Below are 27,161 nucleotides of genomic sequence, written 5' to 3' on the forward strand. Positions count from 1 at the left end.
AAGCAGATCTGTAAGACATCAGATATCTTATGTGTGTAAATTGTGTATAAAAATCTAAGACAAAGTGTATTATCAGTGAACCACCTTCAAACAGTAGCCTACTAAAAATGTTTCAGCGTGTTCTCTGGTTTTAGAATTGCCCAATGTCATCCACTCTTGCAGAGTTAGGTGTCCATTTTAGTCATCCATTCGAGCAGAGTTAGGTGCCCATTTTGGTGCATAATATCACAGTAGGACTGAGTTCCACTATATAATTAGCTGGCACTCAACCCTGACAGCGCTCTCTCTTTGCACTCTACCTGACACTGATGAATAGATATTATCAGCACTTACAGAATCAACACTCAATACACACCCACACACTGTGACTCTCTCTCTCTCTCTCTCTCTCTCACACACACACACACACACACACACACACACACACACACACCCACACACTGTGACTCTCTCTCTCTCTCTCTCTCACACACACACACTCTTTCTGCCAATGTGCACACAGGTGATTTTCTATAGAAATAGTCAACTAGAACAACAGTATATGACAATGAAGACGCTACTTGACTGACACCTGGTGGTAGAAACTGCACAATTAAGTGCATTACTCACCTAAAAAAAGCTGCACAAAGAAAGGTAGATTCAGGGTTGCCATGTTGGCAGCTTTCCTCAAAAATGTTATACTTGGAAAACAATGTAGTTTTTCGGATACTACTATATTGTACCACTGCCAACATGGCATTTCTAATTTATATTCACACTACCGTTCAAAAGGTTAGGGTCACTTAGAAATGTCCTTGTTTTTGAAAGAAAAGCACATTTTATATCCCTTAAAATGACATAAAATTGATCAGTAAAATTTTGGAAACGCCTAATCATTCAAGGATTTTTCTTTATTTGGACTATTTTCTAAAGTGTAGAATAATAGTGAAGACATCAAAACCATGACAAAAACACATATGGAATCATGTAGCAAACAAAAAAGTGTTAAACAAATCTAAATATTTTGTTCAATTTTAGATTCTCCAAAAATAGCCACCCTTTGCCTTGATGACAGCTTTGCACACTTTTGGCATTCACTCAACAAGCTTCACCAGGAATGCTTTTCCAACAGTCTTGAAAGAGTTATTCTGAGTTATCCACATATTCTGAGCACTTGTTGGCTGCTTTTCCTTCACTCTGCGGGCCAGCTCATCCCAAACCATCTCAATTGGGTTGAGGTCGGGTGATTGTGGAGGCCGGTCATCTAATGCAGCACTCCATCACTCTCCTTCTTTGTCAAATAGCCCTTACACAGCCTAGACGTGTGTTGGGTCATTGTCCTATTGAAAAACAAATGATAGCCCCACTGTGCGCAAACCAGATGGGATGGCCTATTGTTGCAGAATCTTGTGGTATCCATGCTGGTTAAGTGTGCCTGGAATTCTAAATCAATTATTGACAATCTCACCAGCAAAGCACCCCCACACCTCCTCCTCCCGTGCTTCACGGTGGGAACCACACATGCAGGGATCATCCATTCACCTACTCTGCATCTCACAAAGACACTGCGGTAAAAACCAAAAATCTCAAATTTGACACATCAGACCAAAGGACAGACTTTCATTGCAGTTCCAACCGCCGTGTGTCTTTGTGAGACGCAGAGTAGGTGAACCGATGATCTCCGCATGTGTGTTCTCACTGTGAAGCATGGAGGAGGAGGTGTGATGGCGTGTGGGTGCTTTGCTGGTGACACTGTCAGTGATTTATTTAGAATTCAAGGCACACTTAACCAGCATGGCTGCCACAGAATTCTGCAGCGATACGCCATCCCATCTGGTTTGCACTTAGTGGGACTATCATTTGTTTTTCAACAGGACAATGACCCAACACACCTCCAGGCTCTGTAAAGGCTATTTGACCAAGAAGGAGAGTGATGCAGTGTTGCAGCAGATGACCTGGCCTGCACAACCACTCGACCACCCTCTCAGGCCCCAGAGCCTGAGCAGGGAATTTGAGGTTTCGAATGACTGAAGGAGCGAGAATATACAGTACCAGTCAAAGGTTTGGACATAGTACAAATAAAGAAAACCCTTGAATGAGTACGTGTCCAAACTTTTGACTGGTACTGCATACTATAAAAAATTGTGTCGTTTGTGTTGATTATTGTAACCTTTGATTCCCCCTTTTGGAATTTACTTTTTCTTTTAAAATGTTTCACCCCCGTCCAGTTGGTGGCGACAATACACATTTTTTGTGTGTAGTTCGCCATTAAACTTGAAGAAAAATGGGTCCGTTTTACCGGTTGCATTCATTTCCGGTTTGAGAAACGTTTTCTGTTCGAAGAGGTTGGGTCGTCACTATTTACCACAGCCACAAAGTCATAAACGACGCCTATTAACCCTCCTGCTGTGTTCCGGTCGAATTGGACCGATTTCCAAATTTTCTCTCTGAAAAATGTAGTTCATTTAATCTGACTGTCATAAGGTTCCATGACTTTGTCCACACAAGGCATCTGATCACACAAAATACATTTTGATGATTTTCATAAAATTTGGGGTGTTTATTTATCTTTTGTACACCTGTGGTGTTCCTGGTCAAAAATGACCGGGCATTAGAAATGAATAAGTGAGACTACAATTAGTGCATAAAATTTAGTTCAGGCACATTCCCATTCATCAGATGGACACACTTCCTCTCCCAGACCTGCACATGCATGTGTGTTTGAGCACACACACACACACACACACACACACACACACACACACACACACACACACACACACACACACACACACACCTCACTCCCCTTCTGGGCTTCCATAGCAACCCCCACAGGAACCTTTCCCCAATAGAATCTTTCCCCCACGGGGAAAGCAAGCAATGCAGGTGTAGAAGCACGGTGGCTAGGAAAAACTCCCTAGAAAGGCCAAAACCTAGGAAGAAACCTAGAGAGGAACCAGGCCATGAGGGGTGGCCAGTCCTCTTCTGGCTGTGCTGGGTGGATATTATAACAGAACATGGCCAAGATGTTCAAATGTTCATAAATGACCAGCATGGTCAAATAATAATAATCACAGTAGTTGTCGAGGGTGCAAGAAGTCAGCACCTCAGGAGTAAATGTCAGTTGGCTTTTCATAGCCAATCATTGAGAGTATCACTACCGCTCCTGCTGTCTCTAGAGAGTTGAAAACAGCAGGTTTGGGACAGGTAGAACGATAACCCTGAAGGAGCTGCAAAGCTCCACAGCGGAGATTGGAGTATCTGTCCATAGGACCACTTTAAGCAGTACACTCCACAGAGCTGGGCTCGGAGTGGTCAGAGAGAGTGTCCAGAAAAAAATAAGCAAACATGTTTGGCGTTCACCAAAAGGCATGTGGGAGACTCCCCAAACATATGGAAGAAGGTACTCTGGTCAGATGAGACAAAAATTGAGCCTTTTGGCCATCAAGGAAAATGCTATGTCTGGTGCAAACCCAACACCTCTCATCACACTGAGAACTCCATCCCCACAGAGAAGCATGGTGGTGGCAGCATCATGCTGTGACTGGGAAACTGGTCAGAATTGAAGGAATGATGGTGCTAAATACAGGGAAATTCTTGAGGGAAACCTGTTTTAGTCTTCCAGAAATTTGAGACTGGGACGGAGGTTCACCTTCCAGCAGGACAATGACCCTAAGCATACTGCTACACCAGCGGAACCCATCCAACTTGAAGGACCTGGAGCAGTATTGCCTTGAAGAATGGACAAAAATCCCAGTGGCTAGATGTGCCAAGCTTATAGAGACATGCCCCAAGAGACTTGCAGCTGTAATTGCTGCAAAAGGTGTCTCTACAAAGTATTGACTTTGGGGGGATGAATAGCTATGCACGCTGAAGTTTTCTGTTTTTTTTATCTTATTTCTTGTTTGTTTCACAATAAAAAATATTTTGCATCTTCAGTGGTAAGCATGTTGTGTAAATCAAATTATAAAAAAAACCGAAAAATACATTTTAATTTCAGGTTGTAAGGCAACAAAATAGGACAAATGCCAAGGGGGTGAATACTTTCGCAAGCCACTGTATGTGTTCCTAGCCGCCCGAAAGGTGATGCGCCAAGGTGGGACAACCTCTACGGGAAATGCTTGAGACATGACAGAGAGTATTAAGAGTAAGAACACGGCCTTTGTGTTGGAGGTGCAGTCATAACTCAATATTTTTGTTTCGGGTTTGGCTGCTTGGAGAATTGTTGTCATATCTGATCCAGTGGGGAAATCACACAGGAAGACGTGATGATGCCCTACTGTCAGATATGTTTTTTGAAGGTGTTGAAGTATAATCCATCCTCCCTGTTAGATATGAAACCATGGTCATATCCAAGATCACTTTAGCAGAAAATAGTGATCTTGGCATACTGGTTGAGATAAGGCCAAAGACTATTCTCATATCATCTGTCAGTGTGACTTGTAAACGTTGTCCAATACATTAAATAAATTGAGAATGTGCATTTGAACTACCTTGTGTTCATGCCAGAGTCCATTTCATCACTGGTTCTTAACCACGACCAGAAGGACAGCCTGTCATACAACTGCTCAATTTTCCCAATGCAATAGAACCATCAAATCGGTGCAGAGTACCACTTTCTTTCCTCACTGAGTTTTATTATATTTAATCACAGTGAATATCAGCCCAATTCCAAATGTAATTCCAAATGACAGAACCTGGTCCAAGTCCATTGCTCACATGTGTGAATGGTCATGTCAATGTTCGACTGGTGAGACACAGCAGACAGGCTTTGGGGGAAATAGTTTGATGAGTTGGTGTTTGGTCCCTCCTTGCTTAATTTTGGTACCACATTCAGAAAGCGCCTGTTATATTGGATCTTTGTTTTAGCCTACCAGTCTTAATTCTTCTCCTGCTTGTCCACCTGTGAGAATGGTTAAAAACAAAGGGTCAGAAGTGTGGCGTCTTCAAAGCAAACTTGCCAGAAATGCAAGTCATGTAGAATATGCCACATTCATTTTAGTAGTTAATTTAATTTCTATTAAACACAAAATCCTACCTTGGGAGTAGGTCCCCTGACATTCCATGCTCTGGCCAAGGAGCTTGGACTGGGATAGGAAAAGGAAATGGGAAAGATGAATCAAAGTAAGCCCCTCCAAATAATCTCTTGAAATAATGGTACACAAATAAATGAATCAGACCTGAATAATTTCAGGTATTTACAGCAATGTTCTAAAAGCTAGATCCTTAGTTGCTACATAATTATTTTTGTAACTTTTAAATGAATGATATGAAATACAACTTATAAAATGCCCAGCCTGGTCTCAGACTAGATGTAACATAGTAACTATAAATCTGGGACATTCAAATTAGTATGATATATTACATTTAGTATGGTTACATAAGATCGATGGTTACTAAAGGCAAAAACTAAATTATGGTGGTTTGTCAAGGTGGATGGGTGGCCGAACCCTTTAACCTAACTACTAAACTTAACACTAACCCCTAGCCTAACTAAACTTAGCCATCTAGCTAGAATTTGTATCATATAATACGTTTTGCAAATTCGTAACATATAATAAGATTTGTAATTCGTAGGTCGGTAGCCAATTGGTTACAGTATTGGGCCAGTAACCGAAAGGTTGCTAGATCAAATCCTCGAGCTGACAAGGTAAAAATCTGTCGTTCTGCCCCTGAACAAGGCAGTTAACACACTGCTCCCCGGTAGGCCGTCATTGTAAATAAGAATTTGTTCTTAACTGACTTGCCTAGTTAAAAAAATAATAATATATATATATATCATACAAAATGGGTGATGAACATCCACAAATTAACACATAACATACTAAATGGAGTGTCTTGGATTTACGTACAGAATAATACGAAATACTCTGAGATCAGGTTGCAGTGCTTCTTGAACATCGTTCAACTCCTACCCCATCAGTACCCAAAATGTAAGCTTTTTTTATTCCAATGTTTGTAAACAAACACGGTATAGCCTCAAAACATGGTTAAAACGATCATTTTTACATCATACTGTAGATAGTCAGTTCTTGCATCCATGGCTGTCAATGAATTTGAGAGTGGTTACATTTCTCCAGGCACATCCTTCAGCTTTGAACCGAAACAGAGCTGGGGTGACCATTTGGTTATTGTTTCAATTAAGGACTAGATTTAATTATTGATTACTTGCCTCCCAATAGTCTGGGGGTAACCTCAAGTGTGCTGAACTCCAGTGCAGACTGGCTGAACACAGCATTGCCCTGCAGGGGCACACCACCTGGTTATCACAGGACAGTCCTTCCAATTCCTCAAAATTGGGGAGAAGGGAAGAAAATAAAGAGCTGAATACCTTTCAATAACCAGTTTTCCATCCAACCATTTAATGCGGATGACTTCGCTGATGCATGGAAAAAGTTGCGACCGGGCTGATGGAAACATGAAATGCTGGTACAATTATATAAATGCCGACAGACAATTTGTTTGTTTGACACGATGGGATCTTTTTATGTCTGTAAAGTGTATTATTCTAGAAATGGAGGTGGAAACTCCTTTATGTGCAAATATTAATATAATATAAATGTATTGAAGTAACAAGTTACACTACATAAGCAAAAGTATGTGGACACCTGCTCGTCTAACATCTCATTCCAAAATCATGGGCATTAATATGGAGTTGGTTCCCCCTTTGCTGCTTTAACAGCCTCCACTCTTGTGGGAAGACTTCCAATTAGATGTTGGAACATTGCTGCGGGGACTTGCTTCCATTCAGCCACAAGAGCATTAGCGAGGTTGGGCACTGATGTTGGGTGATTAGGCCTGGCTCGCAGTCGGCGTTCCAATTCATCACAAAGGTGTTCGATGGGGTTGAGGTCAGGGCTCTGTGCAGGCCAGCCAAGTTCTTCCACACCGATCTCGACAAACCATTTCTGTATGGACCTTGCTTTGTTCATGGGGGGCAGTGTCATGCTGAAGCAGGAAAGGGCCTTCCCCAAACTGTCGCCATAAAGTTGGAAGCACCGAATCTTCTAGAATGTCATTGTATGCTGTAGCATTGAGATTTTTCCTTTCACTGGAACTAAGGGGCTTAGCCTGAACCATGAAAAACAGCCCCTGACCATTATTCCTCCTCCAAACTGTACAATTGGCACTATGCATTGGTGCAGGTAGCGTTCTCCTGGCATCCTCCAAACCCAGATTAGTCCGACAGACTGCCAGAAGGTGAAGAGTGATTCATCCCTCCAGAGAACGCGTTTCCTCTACTCCAGAGTCCAATGGCAGTGAGCTTTACACCACTCCAGCCAACACTTAGCATTGCACATGGTGATCTTAGGCTTGTGTGCGGCTGCTCTGCCATGGAAACCAATTTCATAAAGCTCCCGACTAACAGTCATTGTGCTGACCTTGCTTCCAGAGGCAGTTTGGATCTCCGTAGTTAGGGTTGCTAACGATGACAGAGGTGGGCCGTTGTTGCTCCTAGACGTTTCCACTTCACAATAACAGCACTTACAGTTGACCGGGGCAGCTCTGGCAGGGCAGAAATTTGATGAACTGACTTGTTGGAAAGGTGGCAGCCTATGATGGTGCCACTTTGAAAGTCACTGAGCTCTTCAGTAAGGCCATTCTACTGCCAGTGTGTGTCTATGGAAATGGCATGGCTGTGTGATCGATTTTATACACCTGTCAGCAATGAGTGTGACTAAAATAGCTCAATTCACATACTTTGTACAGTGTACTAATAACAAAGGGACTCAAGTTTCATGATATTTTAAATATCGCCTATTAAGAAGTTGTCCTTGTTGACATTTAAGTCGACAGGAAATATCAAGAGACTCTGGCTAGTCAAATCAAAGTATATTTGTCACATGCACAGGATACAAGAAGAGTGGAGGCTGCTATAGCAGCAAAGGAGGGACCAACTCCATGTTAAAGCCCATGATTTTGGAATGAGATGTTTGACAAGCAGGTGTTCACATACTTTCGGTCATGTAGTGTATGTTACAACACAGAGTTTAAATGTATTTTATATCTCACCAAAAAGTCGCAGGTCAGCAAGCGTGCCACCTGTCATCTGGACCAAAAGGCCATATTAGCATGGGCAACACCATTGAGGGCATCCACCATTTTAACACAGGCAGATTTTAATGTAGTCAACTAGGTGGGACTTCCAACTTCATTGGCTGATCCCACCTGGTGACCCTGACGGAGTCATGTCCAACTGGGTCATAAGGAGGGATGAGCCAATCGTGAAGAAGAAAATGAACAACTTTAAAATTAAGATAGCCTCAATTGCTGTCACAGATGCTATAGTGGCACAGATACAAAGATGAGTCCTCTATCTTTATGGTCTTGACTAAAGCTGTGTTCAAATACCCATAATAACATACTGTATACTACATACTATAAGTTCATTTTAGTATACTGTAAACGAACTGTATCCTTTCAGTTGAGTGTGCTTTGCCTGTCTACCGGAAGTTGATGCTGTTGCTATGCAACCTACTTGTAAATTCAACCTGGAGAGCCAGAGTAAGCTAATTCACAAATTCAAAGATTTCGTTCTTGAGTGTTCAGAGTGCACACTGGATGCTCTGGCGGAGGAGTAGGGTTGTTCCTAGCATTCTGACCTCACAATGGCAGTCAAGCACCCAAGCTAACTGGCTAGCTACTTCCAAACACAAATGAGAGAATACTTCACTCTGATCATTTTAATCACCCTAGCAGAGCTGGTTAGGCAGTTTATGCAGAGCATTGGTGACTGTAACCGTGTTGCTGGATTTTTTTTGCCGACTTTTACTGATGCGGGCCACATTTTGTTTTTTACATGTCTTTTTTTTATTTAACTAGGCAAGTCAGTTAATAACAAATTCTTATTTACAATGACAGCCTACCACATCCAACCGGTGTTGAGCATTTGTAAATTCATCAGTTGTTCCTATGAATGATGTGAATAATCAAGTCAATAAATGTTGGGTAGTTAGTTAGATAGCATAAAGTAAATACACTGGCAAGTTCGATGTACTAGTAGCCAACTAACGTTACAGTAGGTAGCTAACATACCCGGTACATACTGCTGTAATGACATGCTATGCGGTTCCTAAGGATAGCGTAGCTTACAAATTGTCAGCCAACATAACGTGTAACGTAATTTACTTTATTACATTGTTCAACATTTTCTTAACATTTGTCATAATTAGTTAAAGCAACGAATTCGTATCTGCTCTCGTTGGACATCGATAACTTGTGGCATGCGAACTATATCCATACTATGACCAATAAGCATACTATATACTCAATTTACGTCACAAATAGTACTGCTAGTATGAGTATTCGAACACAGTTTACGAATGAAAAGGACGTATTTAACTGCGCATACCTATGACGTTGTATTCTCTGATCCCGCCCACGTGTGGTGGTCAAAAGAAACATGTCGCTCCCCTTCATACACAGATCCGCAATGTTGTGCAGAAGATTTAGGGCAAGTTTAAATCTTTGCGATCACACGACAAGGATTCCAAATACTACGATAGGGTTACGAGTGAGTTGGCTATTTGACATCAATATATTCATAAAAAATATATTTACATGGCCGAAATGTTGGTCAAATCGAAGTAACAAACTTTAGCTAGCATGAAATCAAGGATGCTAGCTAGCTCGTGTCAATGTCAAGCAATGCGTAATGTGTGGAATTGGGATGGATTGTTTTTTTTTTCATTAATGAGTTATCATGGGTATGCAGGAATACATTTCTCCCTGTCTCTTCCCCTTTCAAAAACAGACATTGTGTAGCTCAGTTGGAGAAGCAAATACTGGGATATTACAATCTACAGAAGAATACAAATTTGTGGAACGACTGATCCCACCTTCACGAGTGCCCATTCCCCCTAAACATGACGGCCCTTCCCCATCTGGCTGGACTCCTCCATCAGGTAAAGCTTGACACCGGAGATTGATAGCTAATTAGCATAGGTAGTCAACTGTCTTCCGTCTGTTTTCCGTAATCAAGCTCTGTAAACGTGCAAATATGGCCAGTTGCAGCCGACAGTATATTTTTCGGTGAAATGAAAGAAGGTCCTTATGCTTCCAAAACCATACCGCTAGTGATTCATGTTAATGTTCAGACTGAGCGTCGGGACTCTTAACACCCCCATCCCATCCCATATACAGAAGACGCCTTTGTCCAATGACTCTTATGTGTAATGGAACTAAGTCATGATCAAAGACTAACCTAGCAGGTGACATTTACTTTATGGTTAACCTCAAATGTTTTTCCATCTTTTCCTTACCCCCTTTAACCCAAAATTGTATAGAGGTACCTCCTGCTTTGCCGTACATGATCCGTCGCTCCCGAATGCACAATGTTCCTGTCTACACAGACCTCACCCATGGCAGCCGCAAGACAACCCTTGTACGCAAGGTTGAAGGGGACATCTGGGTGAGCGAGACAGAATTTCTATGGTTCTTCTGTCAAAACATTTTTTTAACTTTGGCGGAATTGCAAATCAGTATGGATGACTGACTGGAAGTATAAGAGCTTTATATTTATCTAGCAAAACCTGGGTTGAATCTTGTGTTTTCCTGTCAATATGCAATTGTTTCCTCCTGATTAATGGTGCTACTTTCTCCCGTCAGGCTCTTGAGAAGGATGTTAAGGAGTACCTGCAACAGCTTACTGGCAAAGACCTGCCAACACAGGTCAATGAGGTGACCATGACACTTCGGGTCAAAGGTCACTTTGATACAGAGCTGAAGGAGTGGCTGGTGGAGAAAGGATTCTAACTGGACCGCTGGCGAGGGGGTAAACTGTTGCAGAACAGTTGTCAGAGAAGAAGAGTGCATACTTTTCTACATGAAACCCAACCATTTGAAATGAACCCTGTATTGAAATAGAATAGATAATAAAGAGACAGTTGTTTATTTATGTAGATGTGCTCCATGTCAATTATATTTGTATGGAACACTTTACGCTCAGCTGATAAGCATACTTGAAAGTAAAATTATAAAATGGCCATTTCCTATTTGGGGGGGGGGGGGGCTGCGTTTTATTGCAATAAAATATCACCATTACCTGTGTGGTATAGTCAATACTGAAAAATAAATTTACGATTTGGTGTATTACACATTTTTCATGGCTGTTCGTGGTGTTTATATATATATAGGAAATTATACTTGAGGGAAGTAATCTCGAACGATACTGTGATGTTTATGTAGGCAGGTTTCCATTGGCACATGTTTATTCGAAAAAAGCCATGTCAAAAACAAAACAAAAAATCCTTGCAATGCTCATGGGAACTGCAGATAGTTTTCTGAAGATCGATAATATTTTTATCCGTTCGACAGGTGAATTATTATTTTGTCCAACTTTCTTATTGCGACAAATGATGAAATGTGTTTTCCGAATAGTAATTATTGCCGACATTTGAAGGTACGTGGAGCATGTGATATCACTATAAACTCAATTCTACATTTAATTAAAAATGCCTAATGCTTGCAAATAAACATGTGAAACTATAAAAATATATTTTAACTTTCAAGAATGCCTGAATTGCTTGGCCTTTTCTGGTTGGCTGAAAAGTTACCATGCAATTATTTAAGATCTACAGGAGTGCAAATTTTACCATAGAGTGGACTCGTGGCGATCGTTGACATGAAAAATATGGGAAATATTATTCTATCCATGCTGGTTTAGGTGGGCTACCAGAGACATGAAACACAGGTGTGAGGGCATACACGCTGGCGCCAATTTATTAATGGGGAATTTTCCTAAATGGGTGATGGAAATACTTGTCATTCGAAACTAGGTTTTTGCGAGAAAAAAAAAAGTTTTATATAGGTGTAACGTCATTATGTCCAGCAGTTTATCAACCCAAGATAGTTGAATGGAAACGCACACTAGCAGGCAATTACCGTATCTATTTTGTATGCAAACTTTCTAAATGTTGACAAGTTAAAGGAAACACAGCTTGTGACTGAAACGCACCCCATTTCATAATGCATCTTCCATGTCTGCCAGTTAGTTGCTTTTGCGATCGTTTTACGACGGATATGCTACAAACTCAGAAACCATTTAGGGTAGGAGTTTCTCCAAAGTTAAGTCTCACACTTTTAATTATTTGACAGTTTGAGGTTGATAAAACGCAGAGCTAATTAGAATTACTGTACCATATCGGAATTTGCATGTGTCTGACGATGTACTGATACTTAAGGTACGGCCCCAGTGAACCAAGTTGTCTCTCACGTTGAATGCTGTGAGTGAACTCGGATGCAAAAATATTTTTCCTTCCAGGCAAATTGGACGTTCATCGTTTCACTCAACATTATTACATCCGCATGCAATCAGAATTAGAAACTCATTTACCCACCCAAAATAATGAATCCAATACTTAGAGAATCCCTCCATCCGTGAGGAAATTACTGACTGACATTGGACCAAGGGATCAGCACCGAATGGACTGACACGGAGTCTGATACTATCACTAGAGATGGAATTGAACTTCCTGCCAGAGTAATCACCAATAACAGTGATTTTCTGACACCAGCTGCAGGGAAAGAGAATGGAGATGCTGATCATACAGATACCACAAAGCAAAGTGTGCAGGCTGTGCTTATCCAAACCCTCTTGCTATACCTGTCCACAATACAATGAACCTAACTGTGGACTGGAATACTACCGAACTACAAATCATTCCGTGTGCTCAGAGGAATTCTATAAGGAATTTATTTTACAGAAGCTGAACACATGGGAGATACAGAGAGTGGGGGGAGGAAGAAGATGTAGGATATTCTGCTTAGGCTGAAACATGGGGAAGAGGGAGGGATGGAGTGTTTTAAAGGCTGTTGAGGAAATGGGTGGTAGTGAGGAGACAAAGGAAAGAGCACAGGTTATAGAGCTCCTCTCCAGTTTAGCAGAAATTCAGTCATCTAGGGAAGTGGGTGTGGAGGAGATTAAGGACATTTTAACCAAACTCAAAAAATTAGGAGACGAGGATGAAGAAGCAGTGCAGGTGGTCGCTGCAAATATTGGAGACAGTCGCTGCAGACATGGAGAAGGGGTTTGGAGAGAGTGAGGATCTGGACTTTCTGACAGACTCTCTGGGCTGAATATCGATGCTTTCTCAGAAGAGGCACTGTGGGACCTGTTGAGCAGCCAGGAGAAGGAAAAGTTCAGAAATCTGGTGAAGGGTGGGGCTGCAGGGGCTCTGGTCCCCCTGTGGAAACCCTAGTGGGAGCAGCATTAATGTGCTTCCAGTCAATGACAAAATCCTACCTGTGACCTCATCCACCCCCTCTTGTTTGCAATGGCTTGGTCAATGCTCTGTTTGGCAACACCTTCACCCTATGCCTGATGATCAATGGTGACATCGAGTCAGACCTAACTCAGGAGTTCTGCCAGATGATTCTGACTGTGTCCGAGGCTCTGAGCTCAGGCAGGGTGTTCAGCTCCCTTCGGGGGGCCCTTCAGGGAGGGGAGGCAGCCATTTTGTCCAGGGGGTTACTTTGACCGAGAGGACCCCAGCCAGAGCTGTGGAATCCGTGGCTCATATTCTGACTGGGAGAAGTAAGCAGGATGATGTTGGATATTGCTTGGCAGCTTTGAGAGAACTCCGTACTGTGCTATCCCAGGCCAGGGCAGCTCTGCCCAAAGGGGGAGATGAACGGGGATATGAGAAATAAGTATTTGAAATAAGAAATGTGAGTTCTTTCAAGCTTGGGGGTCTGACAATACCCAGGAGGTGAGAAGACTGGCTGCTGAGTTATGGAGAGAGCACAGGAAGAAGGATGAGATGAGTGCTTTGGAGACGAGTTGAAGAACGGAAGAAAAGTGAAGGATGTGTTGATTGAGAATGTTTTAGTATTCTATAACAGTTAATAAAGAGACTCATATTTACCCAATTTATTATGAATTCAAATTCAGTGCCAGACTGGTATTACTTGTTTGCATACAATTTTGTAAACATTTATTCTGACTGCAATTACTATTGTTTATTGGGTTTTTGTTGTTGTAAAAATTCACAACAAAGTTATGCAATAACGTTAAGGTAAACTTAAGGCTTCAATTTCAGTTTTGAAATATTAAAGAAACAGGATAACACTCGTCACTCCAAATAACGTCCAACATGACCATTTCAATACATGCATACATTTTCCTGATCATTTGAATATCTTTCAGATCAGTGCTAATACACCACAGTTACTGAAATGTGACTCATCTGTTCATTTGAAATAAAGTGTAGGGCTGGTTTCTTGGACAGAGATTAAGCCTACTCCTGTGCTAAAACACACTTTAAATGGAGATTCCCCATTGAGCATGCTTTTTAGTCCAGGACTAGGCTTAATCTGTGTCTGGGAAACCAGTCCATAGTGTCCAATCTTGAGGAAGAAAGGAAAGATCAGTATGAAAGCTAATGCTCAAGATTGATCGTGCTTGAGACTCACTAGAAAGACATCACTACTGTGAGCAAATGGTAAAGCCGCTGGGCCAAACTGTCAGCTTGTCTGGCCAGTTTATATAGAGTCAGAAGTGCCATTTTCTCCACAGTCATCATGTGTAAAGTACATATTCATTATTACAGAGAAAAGACAGCATTTCAGTAGTTATTGTTCAGTCTAGTCTGTTGAGGTTCAGAAAGTGCACTTTATACAACACAGCTGGCCATCATATGCAGTGTACATCCCTTGCATGCTCCCGGGCCCCGGCTCTGCCCTGACTGCTTCGGTCGAAGCTTAGCTCAGTAGATATAGGGGAAGATCCTGTAGGGCACGCGCCTGCAGTAGCTGTCCCATGCCAGGCCATACTTGGCCCTGCAGTGCCTCTCGTCACGGGCCTCTCGGTGAATTAACAGGACAGTGAAGTACACAACATAAAAGTAAGGTAGAAGATGGTTGAATCCTGGAACAAGACATACAGTACATAGGATCAGAATACAGTGCCTTCAGAAAGTATTCAGACCCCTTGACATTTTGGTACGTTACAGCCTTATTCTAAAATGGATCTACACAATCTACACACAATGCTACACAATAAAAAAGCAAAAAACAGGTTTAGACATTTTTGCAAATGTATTAAAAACATAACAGATACCTTATTCAGACCCTTTGCTACACGGCTCAAAAATTGAGCTCAGGTGCATCCTGTTTCCATTGATCACCATTGATTCAACTTGGAGTCCACATGTGGTACATTCTATTGATTTGACATGATTTGGAAAGGCACACACCTGTCTTTATAAGGTCCCACAGTTGACAGTGCATGTCAGAGCAAAAACCAAGCCATGAGGTCAAAGGACTTGTCCGTAGAGCTCCGAGACAGGATTGTGTCGAGGCACAGATCTGGCACAGATCTGGGGAAGGGTACCTAAACATTTCTGCAGCATTGAAGGTCCCCAAGAACACAGTGACCTCCATCATTCTTCAAATGGAAGAAGTTTGGAACCACCAAGACTTCCAAGAGCTGGCCACACGGCAAAAATCAGGAATGGGGGGAGAAGGGCATTGGTCAAGGAGGTGACCAAGAACCCAATGGTCACTGACAGAGCTCTAGAGTTCCTATGTGCAGATTGAAGAACCTTTCAGAAAGACAACCATCTCTGCAGCACTCCATCAATCATGCCTTTATGATAGAGTGGCCAGACGGAAGCCATTCCTCAGTCAAAGGCACACGACAGCTCTCTTGGAGTTTGCCAAAAGGCACATAAAGACTCTCAAAACATGAGAAACAAGATTCTCTGGTCTGATGAAACCAAGATTGAACTCTTTGGCCTGAATGCCAAGCGTCACGTCTGGAGGAAAACTGGCACCATCCCTACAGTGAAGCATGGTGGTGGCAGCATCATGTTGTGGGGATGTTTATCAGCGGCAGGGACTGGGAGACTAGTCAGGATCGAGGGAAAGATGAACGGAGCAAAGTACAGAGAGAGCCTTGATGAAAACCTGGTTAAGAGCGCTCAGGACCTAAGACTGGGGGCGAAGTTTCACCTTCCAACCGGACAACAACACTAAGCACACAGCCAAGACAATGCAGGAGTGGCTTCGGGAAAAGTCTTTGAATGTCCTTGAGTGGCCCAGCCAGAGCCCGGACCTGAACCAGATCGAACATGTCTGGAGAGACCTGAAAATAGCTGTGCAGTGACGCTCTCCATCCAACCTGACAGAGCTTGAGAGGATCTGCAGAGAAGAATGGGAGAAACTCCCTAAATATAGGTGTGCCAAGCTTGTTGCATCATACCCAAGAAGACTCGAGGCTGTAATTACTGCCAAAGGTTCTTCAACAAAGTACTGAGTAAAGGATCTGAATACTTATGTCAATAAGATAGTTTTGTTAGTTGTAAAAAATAAATAAAAAAAACATTTAAAAAAACAGTTTTTACTTTGTCATTATGGGGTATTGTATGTAGATCAATGATAATATATATAATATATATATATTTATCAATTTTAGAATAAGGCTGCAATGTAACAAAATGTGGAAAAAGTCAAGGGGTCTGACGTGCTGGCTGGATGCAGAGAGGGTCTATTTGATCTCTACTTACCACACGGCAGGGACCATGCTAGGGCCATGAGAAGGTCTCCTAGGTAGTTTGGATGGCGTACGAGGCCCCACCAGCCAGACACCAAAAGGCGCTTCCCAGTTGCTGTGGCAATAGTCTCCAGTTCTACAGGCACAGGGGGAAATTATATATATTTTTCTTTCGTTTTGGACGTGGCGTTACCTTTATTGAACTAGGCAAGTCAGTTAAGAACAAATTTGTATTTTCAATGACTGCCTAGGAACAGTGGGTTAACTTCCTTGTTCAACGACAGATTTTCACCTTGTCAGCTCGGGGATTCGATCTAGCAACCTTTCGTTACTAGTCCAACACGCTAACCACTAGGCTACCTGCCGCCCCATTTGAGAGAGATCAGATTGCAAATGATTCACACTCCATCTGCTCTTTCTGTTGGGGCCAGATTCGACTCTGTGTTGCCTCCTACCGTCCACTGTATTCATTATGCACTTTGTTCCATTATGGAAAACAACATTTGAAACAGCCAGTAATAAAGATGTCATCAGAGAGATGGCCCAATTCTATCCATCCTCTCAATCCTCTCAAAACTGTTAAACTGATTTAAGAAAAGTGTATTAATTCCAAACTAAAAACGTGTGGAAGTTGCCATGCCAGGAAATCGAATCAAGAAGTTGAATACTAACTTGAAACACTGGGATGCGTAGGGTCCCGTCTGAATTGGTTCTTCTGGGAGTTTGATTTTCTGAAGATATAATACCCAGCACCTAATGACAAGAAGAGATACAATACATTCCATTAATAAGGGGACAAACAAATATTTAAGTGAAGAATGCACACTTTCCCACCCCACATCTTAAAACATGATTTACCATTCAATGTGACTATAGCTGTGGCTCCTAGAGGACTAAGGGACTGTGGGTGCACGACCAGGAAGGCAGCTTGCAGGCTGTACGTAAAGGGAACCCAGGCCAGGTCCCCAAAGACCAACATAAACCCAAAGCCATCATGCACTATGTCCATGGTGGTCAGCACAGCCTCCTGCCACATCACAGAGAGAGCATCAGTCAAGAAACTATATTACACTGTCAAATTAAACATACAGCACTGCAGAAATGTAACAAATTTTAGGGCTCAATATACATCTGCAGTGTAACACCACAACACATTCAATTGGCATCACTCTGTTATACCACTGTTATTTCCTAGCTATTCCGGTGGACTGTCCTCTCACCTCATTCCACAGAGCATCCGCCACGTAGAGCAGCTGGAAGCCGTTGACCAGTATCATGGCCAGGGAGGCGGAGTCCCGTAGCTCCACCTCTTTCATTAGCATCCCAAAGTTAATCACCACCTAATTGGAAGAGAGTATGTTGGATCAGATTTTTTTTTACATATCAACACAATTATATTTTACTTCATATTATATAGTCACCCTTGCTCCATTTCCACTCACCCAGCCAATCAGACCTGGTCTCAGCTCACAAAAATACTTCAGATCAAAGCTTCCAATCCGCGGGTTCAGCTCTCGTCCCATAAAGAAATCATACAGGGGGTTTCCTGTGTGAGATATAGCAGGCGTGAGCCTATACAGGAAAACCTGTAATGCATTTTGATGTATGTTGTTTACTTGATATTTTATGTTACTTCTCTCATCCTGCACCACCCTTACCTGTGTTTCCCCCCTGGGCGAGGGCATGGTGAGGGGCCCAGAAGGAGGATATGTAGAGGTAGAGGGAGAGGAGGAATGACACCCCAATAGCACACACTGCCAGGGGCAACAACAGCTCAAAGAGATACCCCAGAGGCATCCCCAGCCATAGTGACAATGTCAACAGCACAGCTGTGATGCAAAGGGCATGAAAACCTGTAGAGGGAGAGAGAAATAGAGAAAGATAGAAACAGAGCTAGAAAGGGTGAGGGAGCAGGTGGGAGGGATAGATACAATAGATAATTAGTTGGGAGAAGGAATCACACAAAAAAAATAAGTTGAGTTTGTACTGAGTAGCTTGCAACAAGATAAATCATTTTGGACTAATGGCCTGCATAGCTCAAGATCAATGACACCTGCAGTAGATGAAAGGAAAGCATAACCAGTTAACTCTTCGCATCCAGCTCAAAGCAAACCTGCCTAAAATCGAAACTGTACACATTGGAACACACTACTTCAAAGCTTTATTTCTGCACCCGCCAACCCTACAGTACCGTTTATGGGGTACTTGAGTCTCGAGCCATCTTTTAGCACCATCCCCTCAGACACCTGCAGGTAAGACAGAGATATGTGTATCAGCCAAACCTCACATGACAACGTAGTCAAGAGACAAGGACTCCAGAACTCAAAGGTATTCATAATGAACAGCTCGTCTCACCTTCCCCATAGGCAGCAGGTAAAAGAAGCTCTGGAGGGCCATCCAGCCCAGTATGAGAACAGGGGCCAGAGGGTCCCATAGCTGGGCTGTGGGGGGCAGGACAGGGGGCCACTGGAGCACGCTGGCCACAGGGGAGCGACATACACAGAGCAGGTAAAGTACCGTCAGGGGCAAGAAGACAGGTATACAGGTGGCACCTTCAAGGGGGAAGAGGAAGAGAGACCAAGGAAGTGAAGTTGGTGAGAAGAGAATGGGTGGGAAATGGGATTGCAATATGCCAATTTAAAACTGAACATGCAAAATGTGTTTTCTTTTTAATAAAGCAAACAAACTTCAACTCACCCAAAGTCCCCCCAAATTCCTTTTCTGCTTGTGGGGATTTTTGTTTGTTGAACTTCATTATCTGTCTCCTGTGAAAATGTTAAGAGGAGGACACTGGTAGAGTGCATGCTCAAGACAAATGTGTATAGGTAGCAATAACGACCTTTATCTCATATTCTCTGAATGAACTGGACTAGTATAGACTCTAGTGACTACTATAATGTCCTACTTTATTGTTGATGTTGAGAAATAAAAACATAACTCTGCCATAGTTATTATATAGTTATTCTCTAGCGTAACGAGGATACGATTCGGTTGAATGACACAATGTAGACATACTACAACATAGACAGGTTACATCACAGAAAAACAATTCCATGCGCATTAATAGATAGCAGCTAAAGAGAACATTTTTGCGTTGGACGTTTAAAAGGTTTTTTTTTCCCAACATCGCATAATTTATAGCGTCACTCACCTGTATTCCTCATGTATACTCACGCCAAACAACAAGTACAGTGCGACGATAAGAACGCGTGCGTAGAACTGCCCCCAAAGATACCCCCCTGACATGACCCATCTCTAAACCAATGGGATTAAGCCATGGTCATCAGAAGAGCATGGAGAGGGGAGCGTTAAACCAATCAAATTTACGCTGGGGCGGTAACCACATATATCATAGGGCCGAGAAAAGTGATGGTCAAATTTAATGTACACCTTTTTACTCTATAGCGCTCTAATTGGTTGCTAGAGACTGAACTCTTGCTTATGACGTGAGAAAGTACTCACGCAACACATACGCAAACATTATTTCCATAATTGATTCAAAGTATGATGATTAATCAATCATGATTCAAAATGAATTGAAACAAAGTTATTACTTAGAATACTGACACTTTATATAACATACTTTACAGGGATGATTAATTGTAACATAAGTATTATAATTTAAATTGCAAGATTAAGTGTGCAAAGGGAAAACAATTGAAATACAAATAATTGAGATCATGTCCTTGAATTTAAAATGCAGAATTACGTGTGCAAATTGAGATCACATGTCCTTGAAGGCAGGAGGCACAACTCTGCTTTACATCCTTTATGAGTTAGATTTTTTAAATTCAAATCATATTACCACATGATAATGTTTGTAATTACTAATCAAATTAATATAGATGCATCCCACCCAAACATCACATCATTCATAGTAACCTCAATCCCCCTCCTGACCCACATTTACATCATGGGAATCGAGAGTATCAAGAAAAAAACCCTCTTTGTCCAATCTTCAATGTTCAGTTAACTTCAAGGCCTTTTTTTGGTTTTAACCTGTTACACACTCTTCAATTTCAATATCACAATTCACCAGTTCCTCAACCAATGTGATCTCTGGCCTTTAACCTCTCTCACAGATGACCTCAATCACGCTCTGCTCCATGGGAGCGGGGTCCAGGCAGCGGTGGGCAGTGCTGCCAACTATCTCATCGAGTAGGAAGTGGACCAGGTTTTCATCGGAGACAAAGCGCCACAGATACATCTGCAGGTAGTTGCAGTCAACCTGGATCTGCTGCAGGCCGTAACGACCAAAGGTACGCAGGCGGACACACTCCAGGAACGTCTTCAGACTGATCTTTATGATCCCTGTCAACACAGAGACCTGAGAGAGGAGATTAAGACTGTCAAATTGGGGGGTGTAAGAGACAGTCTCTATGCAAGGGGTCTCCAACATTTATGAAAGCTACTTTAAAAAAAAAAATCCTACTAATTTTCTTTTTTTTTTTTTAGCTTTCAAATAGGCACATTCTTCTCTTCTCCTCTACCCTGCAACTCTTCACCAGGCCCTTGTTGTAAAAGAGATGCGTTTTCTGGTCAAATAATGGTTAATAAAGGGCCCCATAAAATTATCTATTGTATTTTCCCGGATTCAGTTCTGTTTTCCCTTTTTTATTTTATTTTTAACTCTCAATATTACAATTATTTATAGAGAAACAATGAAAATGGATGTTCTGAGTCCATGTTAATTCTCAAATCACATCCGAAGACCAATTTTAAGGTCTGATATATATATTTTTTTAATAACAATGTTTTGATTTGAGTGCAATTCCCCTTTAATTGTGCATTTCATTGCTCAGTCTAGCAATGTTTCTGTTAGGCCGACTGCTGCAACTTGTCATGGCCGAGTTTGCAAAACAATGGCCACCCAATTGCTACAAATAGTTATGATATCTGTCAGGTAAGCCTACTTTGCAGTCAACGACCTTCTCAATCAAATGTTATCATTACTGGCATCGCTAACTGGCTACTTACAGAGTGAGCATAGACAAATGAGTGCACCAAACAGACAGAAATGCAATATTTCTGGAAATTAATTGGCAGATATTGTGTTACATTTGGATTTTAAAGCCAAGAGGCGCTAAACAGGGGTGGGATAATGTCAATGTTGCTTTGATTGGATAGTAGCCGGGATCTTTATGTTTATGACAGATTGCGATGGAACACCTGAAAAAAAATTGCCTGTACTTTTCGAATTGCTTTGCGAGCTACTCATAGGTGGGCAGCGAGCTAACGGTTGAAGACCCCTACTCTAGGCCCTAAGCTACCAGAGCTCTGTGACCCCTCCCTACCCACTTTGTTAAACTCCACAGGACTGAAGATGTCGATCCGCTCAGAGAAGAGCTTGTGTATATTACTCAGGAAATTGGTATCCATAGCAGCACTGCAGGGAGACAAAAAACATTCATAAGCCATTAGGAAAGATAGCAGAGGCAGGATCAGTCTAAACATCCACACATTGATGTGTATTGATGTGTATTGTGTTGTTATGAAAGGGTTGTGTGGTAGGCGACTGTAGTTCTGGTACCTGGGTGTGTAGCTGGGGGCGTAGCGGGTCTGCTGCCTAGAGCCGCTGTAGACAGAGAAGGTCCTTTTGCTGGAGTCACTGCTGTGGGCTTTCCTCGTCCCCTCCTCATAGAGAAGACTCACCTGTAGGGCAACACAAGGAGAGACAGATCAGGGGAGGGAGTAAAGCTGTTTAGATTCCTAGCACTGATGATGCTTTTGTCCACTCACATTCATGCAGTGATTAGAGTTTTCCTACATTCCAAAAGGTTTTATATAGATAACAGACATTACCTGCACATCAATGGAGGTGGTGTCCTCCACCACTCTCTTCATCACAGCACGGACATTCCGTGGCTCGATGGTGTTGACCCAGTCTCGAGTCTCCACACTCTTTCTCAGCATCTGGGATATGATCAGGCCCTGAACCTATCAAACAACAAGAGAGAAGGGGTCAGCTTTGAAATAGAAGGAATAGGCCTGAAATGGCCAGTCGCAGCAACAGTAATTGGTTGGTAAAGTGGGAAAATGTATACAGTGCCTTCAGAAAGTATTCCTACCCCTCGACTTATTCCACATTTTGTCATGTTACTGCCTGAATTCAAAATGGATTAAATAATTTTTTTTCCCTCACCCATCTACACACAATACCCCATAATGAAGTCAAAACGTGTTTTCAGAAATTTTCAGAAGTATTCACACCCCTGAGTCAATACATGTTAGAATCACCTTTGGCAGCGATTACAGCTGTGATTCTTTCTGGGTAAGTCTCTAAGAGCTTTGACACCTGGATTGTACAATATTTACAAATTCTTTTCAATATTCTTCAACCTCAAATTTGTTGTTGATCATTGCTACACAACCATTTTCCGGTTTTGCCATAGATTTTCAAGCAGATTTAAATCATAACTGTAACTCAGCCATTCAGGAACATTCACTGTCTTCTTGGTAAGCAACTCCAGTGTAGATTTGTCCTTGTGTTTTAGGTTATTGTCTTGCTGAAAGGTGAATTAATCTCCCAGTGTCTGTTTTTATCCTGAAAACCTCCCCAGTCCTTAACGATTGCAAGCATACCCATAACATGATGCAGCCAACACCACCATGCTTGAAAATATGGAGAATGGTACTGAGTAATGTGTTGTATTTGCCCAAAACATAACTTTTTGTCCTGAACACAAAGTTAATTGCTTTTTGTTGTTGAAAACGGGATGCATGTAAGTGTAATTAATAACTTCACCGTGCTCAAAGGGATATTCAATGTCTGCTTTTTATTTTTAACAATAGGTGCCCTTCTTTGCAAGGCATTGGAAAACCTCCCTGATCTTTGTGGTTGAATCTGTGTTTAAAATTCACTGCTCAACTGAGGGACCTTGTAAGTGCGGGGTACAGAGATGAGTCATTCAAAAAATGTTAAACACTGTTATTGCACACAGAATGAGTCCATGCAGCTTATTATGTGACATGTTAGGAAAATGTTTACTCCTGAACTTATTTAGGCTTACCATAATAAAGGGGTTGAATACTTATTGACTTAACATTTAATTTTTTTTACATGTTAGTCATTTAGCAGACACTTTTATCCAGAGCGACCTACAGTAGTGAGTGCATACATTTTCATACGGGTTCCCCGTGGGAATCGAACCCACAACCATGGCTTTGCAAGTGCCATGCCCTACTGAGCTACACATTTCAGCTTTTCATTTTAAAGGAATATGTAAAAATGTCAAACAACATAATTCCGCTTTGACATTATACGGTATTGTATGTAGGCCGGTGACCCCAAAATATCTCAATGTAATCCATTTTAAATTCCGGCTGTAACAAAACTAAACTAAACGTGGAAAAAGTCAAGGGGTGTGAATACTTTCTGAAGGCACTTTTACCTTAACATAATGGTTCAGTAGCTTCTGTGCTGCCTCTCTGGCCTCTCCACATAAAGCTGCGACTGCAGTTACAGGAGAACGATGCTGTGAAAACGAGAGAAACATGAGGATATAACAGCATGTGATACACATTTCTCATGACTAAAGAGGACCTATTATTTGGATAGATACTCTTACATTCCCATCGACAGCGTTGAAGAAGTGTTCAGTCTCATTGGCATATTTACCTGCACGAGGAACTGCTCGTCTGTGAGGGTGAGGATGTAGGTGATGGTGGAGGTTTCATACTCCAGGCAGAGGCGTGACAGCAGCAGGAGGAGGGCAGGGGGTGTAGAGCCGCCCCTGTCTCCCGCACTCTCACAGAACTGACGTGAGGACTGGCACACAAACTTAATGAAGTTAACCACAAGGCTCTCACGCACACCCTGGCTGCAAAACTCCCCCTGAAATAGAGAGGTGAAAGAGAGTTGTCAATGACATAAATAGCATACCAAATTCAGATAATAAGGCAAACTATCAGAGCAACTCACAAACTGAGGGACACAACTAACCCACAAAAGCATCAGTATTAATCTCACCTTGAAGTAAGGCTTATTGGAGAAGGTGATGTCCTTTGCGGTGAAGAGGTGCACTGATGCCAGCACTGACTTGATCTGATTGAGAATGGAGGCAGACAGAGAGGAGAGGAGCTCTGGCAGGCTGGCGGGAGCATCTTTCCCAGTGGCTGGTCCCGCCAGATGAGAGCCCCCTCCAGCTGAGCTTCCACCCAGCCGAGGGGCTGCCAGGGCCTGCCTCACGTCTCTCAGGCTGTCCAGGTAGAACCTCTGCAGGGCTGCCAGGTACTGCTTGATCCTCTCCCTGGCTGCTCGCACCACGATCTCAGTCCCTTGGCTGGGCACAGCAGATCCAGGCAGCAGTTTGGCCACGGCCTGGAGCCTGCGGTGGAAACGGTCCAGAGCCCGGACCAGAAGAGAGTTGTCTCCAACACTTTTCTCCTCCTGTATCCTTCTCTCCACCAGCAAGAAGTAGCAGGTGGCCATGGCATCCACGAAAGCATGCAGCTTGCCAATAGCCATATGGGGGATGTTTTTGGAGGCCAGCTCACCCTCTTGTGGACGGTTGACAAACAACTCTTGGTACGAGGCAATGACCAAGCAAAGGCTGCTGACGAATTCATTGCAACCTCTGTCTATGAATTCCAGAATATCAGTCCTTGAGCTGGAAGAGAGGAAGGGATTGCCTGGAGAGGTGGGGTCAGTGGGAGATCCAGCAGTGGGTGCAGCTGACAGTCTGCGGGCAGGGCCAATGGAGGGATCTATCACTGATGTGGGTCCAGAGGACAATGGTGGTCTTAGCTCCGCCTCCAGTCCTCGGAGGTTTGCTTCCAGTCGTGACTGGGCGTGGATCAGGAACTTGTCACACAGTTCCTCTGCTGGCTCATCCAGCTGCAGCAGAAGCTCCACACACTCTGAAAGGTCCTTCGCACTCGAACCTCCATCTCTGCAAACACCAAGCAGAGGTAAGGCATCCATGCAGAGGCATAATGTATTATTACTATAGAATATGAACTAGAAATGAAAATTCAAAGAACATTGTTTTGCAGCCATACTAATCTCAGTTAACACAGAACTAAAGTCTCAGGTAATTGGTCAGCGTCTCCATTAAGTTCTGGGTCCATACATGTTAAGAGATCAAAAAAAATGCTAGAAGGACCGGAACGAGGATCTCCACCCTTTTTCTTTGCAATTTAGGTGCCGAATGTCCCCTCCCCTTCTGAAATTCAAATGATGCGAACGCCTGCGAAATCCTGATTTGTCCAAATCGCCAGTGAGGAAAAACCAAACACCGGATCTACTGCTGCTCCTTATCCTACGCATCCCATTCAGTCCCGACAGATTCTCTCAGTTTGCATGCAGAATCTTTCCACAAGTGACTACTTCTCCTACCTGAACTTCTGCCTAAGCTCCTGTGCCAGCTTGTCCATGATGGCATGACAGTCATCCTGGATGCCCCTGAAGGAGGGCATGTGGCTGTACTGCTGCAGCACGCAGCGGGCACGACGATGGGAGCTCACCGCCTGGGAATAAGCCTGTAGCTCCAGACACTTATTCAGCCTGGCAGGCAGCTCAAACAGGAACTGCAGCTTTCGAAGGAGAGTGTGGACTCCTGGGTGGGTGGAGGGAGAGAGGAAAAGTTTGAACAAGTAATCTGACAATGATAGGTATATGACCAACAAATACAATTTGTTATTTAGTTTTCATTTCAGGCGATGGAGGCGTGTCACCACAGGTTTCATTACGAACCTGACAGTTTGGTTATCTGTGCATGCTGGTCCTGAAGAGTCCCACTGATGTGTGCACTGAACTCTGTGATAGCAGCCATGTTAGTAGAGAGACAATCCATTTCGTCCTCCATCTTCTTAAAATCATTCTTCATTTTTCTGATTGTGTCTAGTGGGAGATGAGGGCATTCATTCATTACATGGTATGTATACTGAACAGTGAGTGACGCAAACATGATATCCAATGCATCGCATACACTGTCCCCTATTTGCTTACCTGTGGCAGAGATGAACTTGTTGTAGTTCTCATACACCAATGTCTGCATGTCACTGTCCAAGGAGCGGATCTGTTTCACCATGCAGGTCTCCTGGTCCATCAGCTCTCCAAGGGAACATTCTCTCCTAAGCTGCAGCCACCAATGACATAAAATGTCAGTTTTGAAGACAAGACAACTAACAGACATCACTGAGTGACAGTACTCCCTGGGTGACTGACGCCAATGCCAGATAAGCAGTTGGCATTGGCTCTTGTACAGAAAATAATCGTTTGCCTCTGGATTTCATTTGTTGTCTTATGTTCAATGAATAGCTAACTATATGTGTGGCATCCAGACACACAAATGGGATTTTACCTTGTTGAGATACACCTCAGGATCGAAATGCGTGCCGTTTATATCGCAAGGATTCATCGACTCTGCTTGATCCACGGTCTTTCCTTCCTCGTTCAACCCATAATAGAGCTTCAACATACCGTGCACTCGGCGCTTCCGCGCTGGGTCGGAGTCAGGTGGTGTGGTGGCCGTAGCACAAATATCCCCGTCCATTTAAACTGAATACCAGCGAAATTGTTATGAATTGCAGGACAGACCAAATAACAGCTAAATGTAACCGCCAGCTAAACAGAAAACCAGCTATTCGCCACTAAATCAAACAGAAGTTCCCGTACATGTCCCGATGAGAAGCCCGTGATAAACGAGCCAGTAGGTGGCAGCAATGACTCAAAGAACACCAAATCAAG

The 27,161-nt window shown here is 42.8% G+C and overlaps 3 protein-coding genes and 2 pseudogenes across 4 annotated transcripts; 3 read left to right on the forward strand and 2 right to left on the reverse strand.

Annotated features, from left to right (window-relative positions):
* The first annotated feature begins 9,336 nt into the window (after nt 1-9,336).
* On the forward strand, nt 9,337-11,022 carry mrpl49 (mitochondrial ribosomal protein L49). Its single transcript, XM_090186762.1, has 4 exons — nt 9,337-9,493; nt 9,734-9,884; nt 10,266-10,390; nt 10,588-11,022. Exons 1-4 carry the CDS (start codon nt 9,383-9,385, stop codon nt 10,732-10,734), a joined length of 534 nt encoding a protein of 177 aa, XP_090042888.1. The 5' UTR covers nt 9,337-9,382; the 3' UTR covers nt 10,735-11,022.
* A 978-nt stretch (nt 11,023-12,000) lies between these two features.
* Nucleotides 12,001-13,135, forward strand: LOC149980026 (uncharacterized; annotated as a pseudogene).
* Nucleotides 13,136-13,234: 99 nt separating this feature from the next.
* Nucleotides 13,235-13,867, forward strand: LOC110533999 (zinc finger HIT domain-containing protein 2-like; annotated as a pseudogene).
* On the reverse strand, nt 13,835-19,872 carry tm7sf2 (transmembrane 7 superfamily member 2). Its single transcript, XM_021618616.3, has 11 exons — nt 19,623-19,872; nt 19,169-19,236; nt 18,827-19,023; nt 18,663-18,717; nt 18,130-18,324; nt 17,914-18,017; nt 17,692-17,811; nt 17,330-17,498; nt 17,144-17,224; nt 16,485-16,607; nt 13,835-14,845 (listed from the first exon to the last, which is right to left on the reverse strand). Exons 1-11 carry the CDS (start codon nt 19,715-19,717, stop codon nt 14,685-14,687), a joined length of 1,368 nt encoding a protein of 455 aa, XP_021474291.1. The 5' UTR covers nt 19,718-19,872; the 3' UTR covers nt 13,835-14,684.
* A 153-nt stretch (nt 19,873-20,025) lies between these two features.
* Nucleotides 20,026-27,158, reverse strand: LOC110533996 (vacuolar protein sorting-associated protein 51 homolog). Of its 2 annotated transcripts, none has more exons than XM_021618614.3 (11): nt 26,776-27,158; nt 26,421-26,550; nt 26,166-26,312; nt 25,809-26,028; nt 24,441-25,362; nt 24,090-24,305; nt 23,863-23,946; nt 22,274-22,408; nt 22,002-22,123; nt 21,770-21,857; nt 20,026-20,798 (listed from the first exon to the last, which is right to left on the reverse strand). In XM_021618614.3, exons 1-11 carry the CDS (start codon nt 26,965-26,967, stop codon nt 20,538-20,540), a joined length of 2,517 nt encoding a protein of 838 aa, XP_021474289.2. In that variant the 5' UTR covers nt 26,968-27,158; the 3' UTR covers nt 20,026-20,537. The 2 variants fall into 2 exon arrangements, with proteins under 2 accessions (XP_021474289.2, XP_036846289.1); XM_036990394.2 differs by having other exon boundaries at nt 20,026-20,782; nt 26,776-27,155.
* Nucleotides 27,159-27,161: the final 3 nt, after the last annotated feature.

This window comes from Oncorhynchus mykiss, chromosome 10, assembly GCF_057628025.1.
Source record: "Oncorhynchus mykiss isolate SJ-2025 chromosome 10, ASM5762802v1, whole genome shotgun sequence".
In the NCBI taxonomy this organism is placed as follows: domain Eukaryota; kingdom Metazoa; phylum Chordata; class Actinopteri; order Salmoniformes; family Salmonidae; genus Oncorhynchus; species Oncorhynchus mykiss.